The sequence below is a fragment of the Leptonotus elevatus genome, chromosome 9, assembly GCF_054856555.1.
Source record: "Leptonotus elevatus isolate MCC_2025b chromosome 9, RoL_Lele_1.0, whole genome shotgun sequence".
Classification (NCBI taxonomy): Eukaryota; Metazoa; Chordata; class Actinopteri; order Syngnathiformes; family Syngnathidae; genus Leptonotus; species Leptonotus elevatus.
Window position 1 is genome coordinate 6,610,712 of NC_141247.1, and position 12,744 is coordinate 6,623,455.

At 38.7% G+C, this 12,744-nt stretch overlaps 1 protein-coding gene across 4 annotated transcripts in view; it reads left to right on the forward strand.

Annotated features, from left to right (window-relative positions):
• Window positions 1-12,744, forward strand: part of LOC147168211 (teneurin-2-like) — a 277,180-nt gene that overhangs the window by 200,104 nt on the left and 64,332 nt on the right. For all 4 annotated transcript variants that reach the window (XM_086085533.1, XM_086085534.1, XM_086085535.1 and 1 more), the window contains one exon: window positions 11,715-11,953. In XM_086085533.1, coding sequence (XP_085941659.1) covers window positions 11,715-11,953 — 239 coding nt within the window. The remainder of the gene's footprint in view (window positions 1-11,714; window positions 11,954-12,744) is intronic.

Below are 12,744 nucleotides of genomic sequence, written 5' to 3' on the forward strand. Positions count from 1 at the left end.
AGGCTACTTAGTAATTCACACTCCATCTTTAAAGGAAGGGAATGTGCCTTAAATTTTACACATGGTCCATGTATGACTAATGTTCCTAAACCTTTAACGGCTACATTTTAAATTTTTATTAAAAAAATGGGAAATGCATTTTACAAAATAAATGAAGACTATTCATCTTTTTTTCCTTATTATTATTATTTTTTTTTTGCTGATCCAAAAAGACGATCCAATCCATGACTCAAATCCATGATCCGATCCTAACTTGACTCTTGAGATTGGTTGCACCACTAGTGTTTGCGTTCCACTTTTTAATAAATTCAATAGAAGCAATTTAATAGAATTCAGTGCTCATAAGTGAATGCTTAATTTGGAGATGGCTCAAATTGAGCACGAAATGCTTGTGTGGTGAATCAAATAGAAAAAAAGATCAGGGAAAAGCCCTCATTTCAAGGTCACTCCACCTAGAGTATGAACATTTCGTGAAGGTGCGTAGGTGACACACTTAAGTCGATGGCCGAATCTGTACAGCCAAAAAAGTGTGCAGCCTCATGCTTTTTCTAACTTAAGCCCATGGGAGATTTTGCCCCCTAGTGAGTAATCAAATTTTTTTCATGGAGCGGGATGCAAGAAAACGTGAGCATCTTGACAAAAACATTTCAATTTGCTTTTGATTCACAAAAGCCTTCCACTCCAATATATCTTCCTCTTCATCTTGAGGAATTACACTTTCAAGCTCATTGCTGCTAGTCTGCACTCTGTTAGCGTGCTACCTGCAGAGAAAAAGGATACAAACAATCCACTCTGTCCAACAAATGTTCTCTTCCCTGTGCACTAGAGCACGTCTGGGGCGGAGCCTTCCTGCAGGGCTTTGCAGTTCATGAGTCATGCGGTGAGAGTGACGCTGCATATATGCTCAATTGCATCTGCATGTTTTTGAGCATTTACTCCGTAAGCTGCAGTTATGTTTCTCCTGCTGGGCACAGGGGCTTCCAGCACTGATGGTTTTGGATGCGTTCCCCAGTGTGCCGGCCCTTTGCAAAATTAATGAGGCCTGGCTATGTTTAATTCAGTTTCACTGATAGCAGCTTTATGCTCAGTCTGTACTGATGCATGTGTACATGTGGAAAGCCGGTGTAGCTGTGGCTTTCAGCGGGGGAAATTTGCAGTCACAGTAGTTATTTGCAGTCACTGTTGCTCTCATAAATACAAAATAGTACTAAAGCATAAGGTGCATTTGAAAAATGGAATACAGTATGTGGTTGTTGTTTTAAATACAATGTGCAGTTCCCCTCTAGTTTGATGTTAGTTTGACAGTAACTGAACTAAACAAAGGCAATTTGGACAATCTCCAATCTTTCTTTTATTGGGAAAATTATTGAAAACTCACCTGAATGACTTCCTAGATATAAACCGCTTCCTGGATGGATTTCAGTCAGGCTTCGGACGACACCACAGCACTGAGACTGCACTGATAAAAGTATCGAATGAGTGGGTCGCCATGTCTTGCGGAGTCCCTCAGGGTTCGATTCTTGGACCACTTTTATTTACCCTGTACATACCTTCAACCGAGTCTGGTCATTCACAACAGTAATGTTACTTATCATAGTTACGCAGACGACAAGCATATTTTCCTAGCTTTTGTCGCCTAGTGCAATGTTTCTCAACCCTGGTCCTCGGCGCCCACTATCCTGTTTCCAATGTCTACCGATTTAAACGCAGGTAAGGATCGTTATCTGGTTTCTCCAGAGCTTGCTGAAGAGCTGTCATTGGAATCAGCTGTGTGTCGAATAGGGAGACATGAAAAACAGGCTGGATAGTGGGCCCCGAGGACCAGGGTTGAGAAACACTGGCCTAGTGAGTATGATCCCTTAGATCAGGGGTGTCAAACTCATATTAATGCAGGGGCCACTTAAACCCAAATTTGATCTAAAGAGGGCCGAACCAGCATGCCCATGGTCCAATAAGCTAACGGGTCAGAATACTTACTGTTTTGTGCGTGCGTGTGTGTGTGTGCAAATATTCTGAAAATCTTCCCATTTATTATCATCTCATTGCAGAGTAATCTGAAATTTCTTGAATTTTTCTTTTGCATCAAATCTTGACAAACAGTCAAATTTGACAAAGTAATTTAAGTGGTCGTCAATGCACCCCGCACTGGACAAAATTAGCAACAACAGTTAATTTTCGTGAACCTTTTACTGCCTTTGATTCACTGGATGCAAGATTCAGAGATCTCATGTTCAGACAAGACCTAGAGAAACTCATTCACGCCTTCATCGTCTTTTGTTTGGGCCGTCCTAAAAAGACTCTTTGTCAACTTCATCTTATATAGAACACTGCTGCCAGAGTTTCAACCAAAATTATTAAAAAACGAGCATATCACGCATGTTCTTTAATCCCTACACTGACTACCTGTTACCCACAGAATTGATTTTAAAGTGTGACTGTAGACTCCCACAATATAAACATTGGTTGAACATACCTCATTATAAAACAGAACTATAAGCAACAAATAATAGTGTGACTTTTCGTGTTCATCTGCATCCGCGCTTGTGTATGATTCCCTGAATGCAAACTTTCCTCACTGGAATTGTATGTATATCTTGGCATTTGTCATCCGCGCGTTTTTGCAATTGTGTGCATGCGTGTGTCTTTTGGCTTGACCCTATAGCGTGACAGCGCTGAGAGGATGAAGATTGATCACCTCAGAACACCCCAGGGTCTGGATGACTGGCAGTGGCAGAGAAAGATGAAAACACCCTACAAGTGATGTAGCATAGAAATATAACCTGAGAATATAAGAAAGGAACGGGATAAGAAAATGGAAAGGCGTAGTTTTCAGTCGAGGTGGGAGAAAGAAATAGATAGGGAGATGAATAAAGATATGTGGTGAGAAAAGGAGATTGTTTGGGGAGTGTGAGAGAGAAGATAAAAAAGAAGACTGGGTAGATGATACAACATGGTTTATTTTACTGGTGTGAGTTTGTGTGACAACATGTGCGTATAAAAGTGCACATTCAGATTTGTGCTGGTTTTGTGATAAAACACCAGATTTACAGTTTGCCCCTCACTTGGGAAACTGAAATATTCTCAGGGAGAGAAATACGATCAATATGATGGGTGCAGTATCTCAATTTATCAGGATAAAGTGGCAGAGAGTGAAGGGGGTTGGGCTGCTCGGTTACCAACAAATGTGTTAAAGAGAAGTGAACCCAAGCATTTTCTTTACAATAATATGTGTAGCCCCACTAGTCTAAACACGGTATTCAGATAACTATTGTGTTTGTGGAATATGAATTAAGCAGCAAAATCCACCTGTTTTTATCCATATTTTGCCACTTGCTGTAGATTCTGCCATCTAGTGGTGAATGTTGATGTTGCAACTTAAAATTACAGTTGACCCTTGCATACTCACTCGCAATTGAGCACCTTCAGATCTGTGCATATTTGCAGATCCCCTCCCAGTATTTTTATACAGTATTTGGGGTATTTTAATAATAATAATAATAATAATAAATGTTTATCATCATTTTGTGAAAATTTTGGAGGGTTTGTAAAGAGGGAAAAAAAAACTTTTCTTTGTTTTTATTTTATTTTATTTTTTTAGTTAATCAATGGGCCAACTCAGGGTGTGGCTGTTGCTGGTCCAGTTGCCCATCCCTGAATAGCATCATCATTAAGGGCATATTCTCCCGTTTGTGCTTCTTACACACTTGAAATGTGTGGTGATTCTCCCATCTCGGCTTCTGACGCACTTACCTGCGTAACCGGTGAAAACTCATTGAATTGTGAGGATGCTGGAAGTTGTAGTGATCGTTCTCAGCAATGTGCGCAGCTCATCTAACGGGCTACTTTGAAGGAGAGTTTTTTCCCCATTTGTTTTTCATTCTGTATTTAATAAATACAATTAATGCAATTTAATCAGAGTATGTTGCTCGTGACTGAATGCATTAGTTCATTAGTTTAAAAGTGAGTGTTTGTTTAAATGTTGCCGAGCAATGCTGGACATGAGCATGGCACCTCTGTGGATTTTGCGACCGGCGTGGCAGCAGATCTGTCAAATAAAAACAAATGTTTCAAAGTTTAAGTTGCAATTGCCACAATTAGAATGACTGTGTTTGTGATGAAATGCACTTTCAGACAAACACAAAGCCACCAGCGCGAATGGCGCTCGGCGTGACACGGTCGTCACCAGCGGAGCACGGAAGCAGTTAAACGAATCCAAACGTGCAATATGATGTTTCATTGAGAATACGCACACTGCTAGATTTGACAGGGGACGTCCTCGTTTAAATGTCGCTACACGCAGAGTGTTGTACATTTCATGAGGGTGTGTAATTGACACACTTAAGTCGATGGGAGAATCAATGCAGCCAAAAAATGTGCGTAGCAGAGCGCCTTTTCTGACTTAAGCACATGGGAGATAATGCACCTAAGTCAAATGGAAGCAACAGTGCGAAAGTGCCACTTTAATCCCCAAACATGAGGCCATTTTATTTAATTGACAATTCCAAAAAACCTGGCATTTCTGAAATTTTAGCAATGCACATCTATCAATCAAACTTTTAAAGCACCTTTCATACATTAAAATGCAACTCGGGGTGCTAAACAATTAAAACCTCCATAATACAATAAAAAAATAAAAATAAAAAAACATGTCAGGGCACAGGAAACACTGGAGCTAAAAACTAAAATACAACAAAATTAAAACAGTTAAAAGCTAAACGAAAAAAGAATAAATGGCAAAAACAAAGCTAAAAGACAATATGATAAAAGAAACGGTGAAAACAAAATGGCGTATTGTATTGCTTTTGTGTGTGACTATCTTACAAACCAGGCCGATTGCCTGTTGTAGTAGTCAAATGACATTTCATCACATTTTGAAATCAAAATAATCCTCACAAATCAAATGTCCAATGCTTTTCAGTGGACAGAGAAGTAAGTTGGCCGACATTTTGACTTGTAACGTAAGCTCGGAATTGTTAATTGGAAGGATTTGCTCAAAGCAAAAAAACTAATAGAAAAGCAGATAAACTTTAGGCTGATATTGGAGTGGAGTCGAGTACAGCGCAGGTGTTTCAACACTCACACTTTTCCAATCGAGAGAATTCAACACCCACACTTTTCCCGCTGTTATTTCACCAGCACCTTACAGCAGACACTCTCTCTGAACCTCTGTGTCTGCGCTAAACTAGCTGTCCCTTCCCCTCTTTAGGTTGTTCCTTAAAACTTGTACGCTACGCCACATTTATTAATCTGATCTGAGTTGAAAATAATACCGTTTAAAGCACTGCCTGTTGTACATTTTTTTATGGTAGCACTTACAATCAAAATATGCAGGTCGCTAGCACGCCATGTGAGCTAACTGTGATGCATTTGATCTTTCAAAAATAATCATGTCCTCCTGCAGAAGAACATGCATCAAAAGAACGGCCATTGTTCTTCATCCATCTGTCCTTCTGCTTTGTAGCCATTCCCACAATTGTGGTTGGAAACAATTCTCGGGGCGCTATCCTTGAGCCCTTTGTTTAACGCTCAGATCTAGCTTCACCCAGTTGATGTCCTATTAGTTGTCTTCTGATCATGCTCATTCCCTCAGTACAGTTCTATCCAGAGCAACCACATGGTTGAAAACTGAAAAAATAAAGACCCATGTGCATGTTTGCAAAAACGTCTCCGCTCAAGGGAAATGCTTGATTTGACTTCCTGCTAATTAACCGGCACGCTCTCTGTTCTGTGGTTAATTGTCCAGGTCCTCTTTTCTCTCGACGGGGTTGCAAAGGAGTGAAAATACATCATCCCTTCTTTTTAATCTTCAGCCCCGTGTCCATTCTGCATTCTCATTTTATTTTCCATACAAATGCAAATTAAGTGTTTTCAAGCACATGCAGGGCAATTTCACAAAAATAAAACCCACATCAGTTGTGATTGTTTGTGCGTGGGCAGGAGTCCCTGCGTGTAAATGTATGTCAGTGTGTGAGTTAGTGTGTGCCTGCTCCCGGTGTGTGCGTGAGAGTTGCATGCATTAGATGACAACTTGCTGCTTCGAGCCATGCGGGAGGAAAAGGGTGTAGCTGAGGGCTCTCTGTCAGCACTCTTTAATTATGTGTGACGTTTCCATGCTGGACCACCGAGGACAATTCCACGGTGCTCACACACATCCAAGCACACGCACACACACACACAAATATCCCAGCTTAATGATACAGAGCTGTGATTGCCAGCTGCCTGCTATGATAGAAACCCTCCATGGTCCTCTGCAACATAAATCAATGTCAATTACCTCCCCAGAGAGCATTAGACACTTTCCATTTCTAGTAGTAATTAGTATGGCTTGTAGACATATTTTCATCTCACACCAAGCTTGCAGCGGCCCCTCTGAACGACTAAAATACATGCGGGTTATATACTGCATTGTCTCACATGGAATGCAATGCCATGGTCCCAAAAACATATTTATACGTCTTGTTTGTGTTTTTTGTTTTTTTTTAATGCTAGAGCATACAGAAGAAGCAATCATAGTTATTACAAAAAAACGGCCAGCAGGTGGCAGCAGAGTATAAGAGATCAGCCAGGGCCATGCTGCAACAAGCTCTTTTCACTAGTGTGTTCAACAGATTTGTGAATAATGATGAAACTTAGCTATATTCTCATGCTAATTGCTGCAAAACAGAATCAGATACAAAAAATATATATATATATTTTATTTTGGTAGATTCCATGTTTTTACATAATAGATCACAATATTCTGTGGGCCTTGCAAAATCAGTCAAAATGCAGTGAAACAGCCGGGAGCGAAGTGGGTTGCTTCAGTGAAAATGGCTGGGAGTGAATGAGTTAATAACCACTGCCAGCAGTATCACAAAGTGGTGAAAGTAAGTTGAAGCAAAGGCACATGCTGGTTGACCTTGATGCGTGTTTGCATGTACACACAAGGGCTCTTACATTTGGTTTTTCGTAAGCTTATGCATAAATATTAATATTGATTGCTTTGTCACTGAGAGGCAGTTATTTTTAGAGAATAACCTTATGTTTCTTTGTGCGCGCCATCTTTCAGCTTCTGTCGAGTTTTCGCTCGTCTGGTCTCCAGCCTGTTTTCCCTTGTTGTCACGAAACTCACTTGACAGGTAGAAAAGGGACCATGGACGTGAAAAAAAGAATCCAGCAGGATGCCAATCCGACAATCAGTGGCATGCGATGATGAGAGGGCGAGAGACAGTAGAGGCTGAATGAATAATTGATAGCGAGCGCAATGCTGTTTCCACAAAATATCGTCATGCTCGGAGCACATCACCTGTCTTTGCCGACTGTTCTTAGATGAGAAGACATGCTGTTATGAAACAGCAGTTATTAAAGACATCAAAGGAATGCAGGGGATCTCACAGTAGAGTGTAGGTAAGCATATTTAAAATAGCAGTCTTCAAATCCAGTAACAGTGGTGGATTATGATTGATCCTTTTTGCCTAGTCAGAAAACAGATAAAGCCAAAGAAAGGAAAAAAGGGAACACTGGCACGTTTTAAATGCACACACACGCACGCACGCACGCACACACATTGTGGGCAAAAATGAAAGAATACTTTGACAATATTGACAAAATGGTTAATTAAACAGACAGTGAAAATTATAACATAGAGCATGTGCAAAGCATTGCTTTATACATAGCAGACAAGCAGGACCAGGGGCCGCTGAAAGGAGCTATTGCTTCCACTGGAATAACAATAGCGCCCCCAAAATACACTGTGTACGCTATCATTTGTATTCACTGAGAACATTGTTGCTTACCAGACTGACTTCTGTGAAGGCAACTTGGATTTAGTTTCCACCCAAGTGAATGTGAGAATGTCTTTCGCTATGTATGTCCTGTGAACTGAATTACTTTTTATAAGTAATTTGTAACTTTAACTAATTACTTTTTTAAGCTAATGTGCCTGACAGGAGAGTTCAGGGTGTAGTCTGCCTTTCGCCTATAGTCAGAGAAAAATAAAGAATTGATTACCTGTAGCCATATGGATGACCAAGCAGAAGTGTTAGTTATATTAAGCACTGTTACTAGTTTTATTTTAGTAGGTTTAAGTACTTTAATTGGGAATTTCTATGAGCACTGCGGTGTCATTTGCTTGTGTTACTACTAGTGCTGTCAAAGTTAAAGCGTTAACTGATTAATTAATCACAAAAAAATATTGCATTAATCATGAATTAACGCAGATTAATTATTAATTTTGACCATAGATTATTCTTTAGCGTGACAGTGGATGGCTACTTTTAAGGTAGCACAGGTTGTGTTTGAGCAATAAACATAATTACAAGCATCTAATAAATGTATAATATTTGTTCATGTCAAAATATTGGGGTCATATTTTTTTTTCATTTTAAATTATGCAAGTAATTAACTGATTAGAAAAAGAGGAGGATGAGCATGTGCAGTGGATCAAAAAATGTTGAAGACGTCCTCATAACATTAAATGTCAAAAGAATTAACACATAACCAATGTTCTTCAAATTTGGCGGAGAAAAAATGTTGATAAAAAAAAGCCTTTTTTTATTAAGCGATTAATCGTGATTAATCAAAATTCTAAGATGTGATTAATCTGATTTAAAAAATGTATCGTTTGACAGCTCTAGTTATTACACAAGAACAGGCACTGAGTGAAGATGTAAAATACTAGGTTAGCGACTACCGATTGGCGCTAGCTAGTTTCCCTTGGGTTAGCTGCCGCTTGTTATCAAAAGATATTTATGATGCGTGTTTTGTAAATGTTTTACATTACATTCGAGGTTGAATTATTATTATTATTTATTTTGTTTACACTTATGTGACAGCTTGGACTCAGGAACAAAAAAAGTTTGGCCATAACTATTCAATAGATTGTGGTCAAACTTCAAGGTGCTACATACTTAATAAATATCAAATACATACCTTGTCCAGTGTAAGACGCGGTGACGATTATACAGAAGATGATTACTGCTAGTCCTTGGGAGGTTGAGTCATTTTCATGTGAAGGCGATGCAGAGCTCTCGTTCCACTGTACCTTCCAATCTTCCTTCTTAATAGGTTTTGTTGGCAAACCATTTTGTACTGTCAATACAAGACGAAGATGTGTGAACTCATTTGATACATTGCAATTGATTCCATTTCCAATTGTTGCCATTACACTTGGTAACTGTGAGCCAGCGTGCGTGGTTGCACTGCCTAGCATTAGCACTACTTGGCTACCATTAGTGCTACTGTACACTGCTGCGCCTCATTGATAAATGAGATAAGTGTTGTTGATAAGAGTTGCAAGTGCCTATGAAACGACGGGACACATGAGCATCCAAACTGAAACAGTCAAGCCAAACCATTTAGTGCAGTGGCTCTCAACCTTGTTGGACATACTGAACCCCACCAGTTTCCTATGTGCGTTCGCCAAACTTTTTTTTTTTTTTTTTTAAATATAAATGATTTATTTATTTATTCAAGTGTTTATTTATTTGTTTGTTTGTTTATTTTTTTCATATTCCAGACATAGGTATAGGGTTTACCAGTGCCCCAAATGAACAGGAAGAGTAGTATTTTCATTGAATCTGGCTCTCTTCATCTTGAATTCAGAAAGCATTGTGTTCTTGTATTTACCATCTCCATGCAGCTAAAGGAAGTATTCCTTTTGTTTTGCTGGACTAGAATTGCAAATCATGTAGTTAGGACACTGACTCCCATCTCTCAACTCAACTCTATATTTATAGAGCACTTTAAAACAACCATAGCTGGGTTTTTTTTAAATGGAGCCCGGGGGCTGAAGATACAATGAAAACAGCAGAGCCCCCAGAATTGAACCCTGTAGATCACCATATGTTCTGTTATACTGTACATGCGAATTCTACTGCATATATGTGTCCGACCACTTTTTTTTTTTTGTGCTGTCAAAGTTAAAGCGTTAACTGATTAATTAATCACAAAAAATGATTGCATTAATCATGAATTAACGCAGATTAATTTTATTAATTTTGACCATAGTTTATCCTTTAGCGTGACAGCGGATGGCTACTTTTAAGGTAGCACAGGTTGTGTTTGAGCAATAAACATAATTACAAGCATTTAATAAATGTTTGCGTATCACATTTAGAAGATTTGTTCATGTAAAAATATTGGGGTCAGATTTTTTTTTTCATTTTAAATTATGCAAGTAATTAACTAATTGGAAAAAGAGGAGGATGAGTGTGTGCAGTGGATCAAACAATGTTAAAGACTTCCTCATAACATGAAATGTCAAAAGAATTAACACATAACCGGTGCTCTTCAAATTTGCCGGGATTTTTTATTTGATAAAAAAGCCTTTTTTTTATTAAGCGATTAATCGTGATTAATCAAAATTCTAAGATGTGATTAATCTGATAAAAAAAAATAATCGTTGACAGCTCTACTTTTTTTTTTGCTTGACATAATGAAGAAATTACCAAAATGAAGAAATCACACAAATTATCACAACAGCCACAAGTTAACTACCGAGTACACCAAATTCCCAGCAACCAATGATGGCCAAGCAGAGCGTATCATCACAAATAATTTGAGTCGGGTGTGAGTCTCAACAAACACGCATGTAAACGACCATTTATCGGGTCTGGGGGGAAAAAAAAGATTTTGTCCATTTTGGTCATTACGCGATAAGTCTATAGTATAAGTATGAATAAAATATAAGTGTATAATTATTGTAACCGCCACAAACACAGTTCGCAAGCACACACACACACGTGCTGAATTGGTGGTGCCATCTCACTTCTTGTACATGCATTAAAGTGTGTTGTGAAAGGTGCCACAAAGGTGTAACAAAGACTTTCCTGTGTCCTTTGAAAAAGTTTCTTCAAGCCCTGTGTTTCTTTTTTTTGTTCCACGTGTACAGTGTGTCTTGTCAGTCAGAGCAACGTAAGTCTGAAAAGAAAGACTTAGAAGAAAAGGCTTTTATAGGAGAATGAAAGGATGCATAATGTAAGATGCTTTATGCTTTCAGAAAAATAATAGCATAGGAAATGGGTAAAGAATAAAATGGAAAGTGAGAAGGCTGAAGCGGCTGTGCACCGTGTGAGCAGGTGCAGCAATAGCAGAGGATAATGGGTAATATGAGCAAAAGGATGATGGTTTAGATTCCTCTTTTATCCTTTCTCTGAGTCTTGACCCCACCGGGGCAATGAGAACAGGAGAGAGGAACAACAAAGATTCTCCACAGCCGTCATATGTGAAGGCCCAGGAATATAAATTGTGTGAACAGACGCAAAGCAAAGGAATTTAGCGGAAATAAAAGACCGTATGAAGGTTCAAAAGTGACCTTGGAATGGAACTGGAGGCACAATCACATCAAGCATGTTCAAAGGCGGGAAAAGTACATTGGAAGGAAGAATTGGACCATGCATTGCACATGTGTGACCTAACGGCCTAAAATCTCATTGATAGTTTGTAGTGTCCAGTCCATGTTTTCCTTACAATGCTCAGTCCAAACATACCGTTTACTTTTTCTTTTCAATATGATGAAAAAATCTTTTCAAAATGTGCTATTTAACAGCCACCGTCCTAGGCATTCTGATGCTTGAGCGATGAGCTTTGAATGCACATAAATATGCTAACCGTGTATATATATATATATAAAACAAAAAAAAACATATTTTAAAACTCAGCTTGTTGGTGTGACAGCGTACACACCCTCAGCATTGACAACTAACATCTTTTGTGTCTTGTTTTCTTGTCTTCAGGCACTTCTTATTCAAGACATCGTCAGGGACCACCCCGCTGTTCAGTAGCTCCTCTCCCGGCTACCCTCTCACTTCTGGAACAGTATATTCTCCGCCCCCTCGTTTGCTACCCAGAAACACATTTTCCCGCTCAGCCTTCAAGCTAAAGAAGCCGTCCAAGTACTGCAGCTGGAAATGTGCAGCGGTGACGGCCATTGCTGCAGCTGCCCTGCTGGCCATACTATTGTCCTACTTTATCGGTAAGAAGTCTTTCACTAATATCACTCATCAAGATTGAGTGATCCTTTCTGATTAGGAATTAAACATACCAACAGTGCAGATGAATTTAATAAACAGTTCATAACTTCTTTTTTTTTAACTCAAAGGAGAACCAAATAGAACCAATGAACATGTAAATAATTGCACGCATAGTTATTTTTATTCAAAGTTATGACCAGAAAAACTGAGCACATAACAAAATACTTTCTTGTGTAGATTTCTAAATAAATCCTCAAGTACTAAAAACTAAATACAATGTCAGTGACAATGACATTGTAAAAAACAATGCATCGCATATTCAGTTATGCAGTTTTCGTTGAATTCCTATTTTGGAAGTTAAAGGCAAGTCAATCTTAAACATTTATGATATTAATATGTTATATGTGACATCAATAGTCTAAACATGATATTCTGATTAATATTACATTTATGGAATATGAGTTAAGCAGCAAAATCCAGCTGCTTTTCTTTTTATCAATATCAGAAGCCGGCCATTTCGCCACTTGCTGTCGACTGAAGATGACATCAATGTTGCACAGGTCTCAGGTAACAACCAATCACAGCTCAGATTCAGCAACTATGATGTAATTTTCACTCGACAGCAAGTGGCAAAATGGCCGCCTTCTGATATTGATTTAAAAAAATGCTGGATTTTGCTGCTTAACTCATATACCACTGGTGCAATATTAACCTGAATACCATATATAGACTTGTGGTGCTGCATAGATATATTATTCTCAAGATTTTTTATCTGGATTGACTTCCCCTTTAA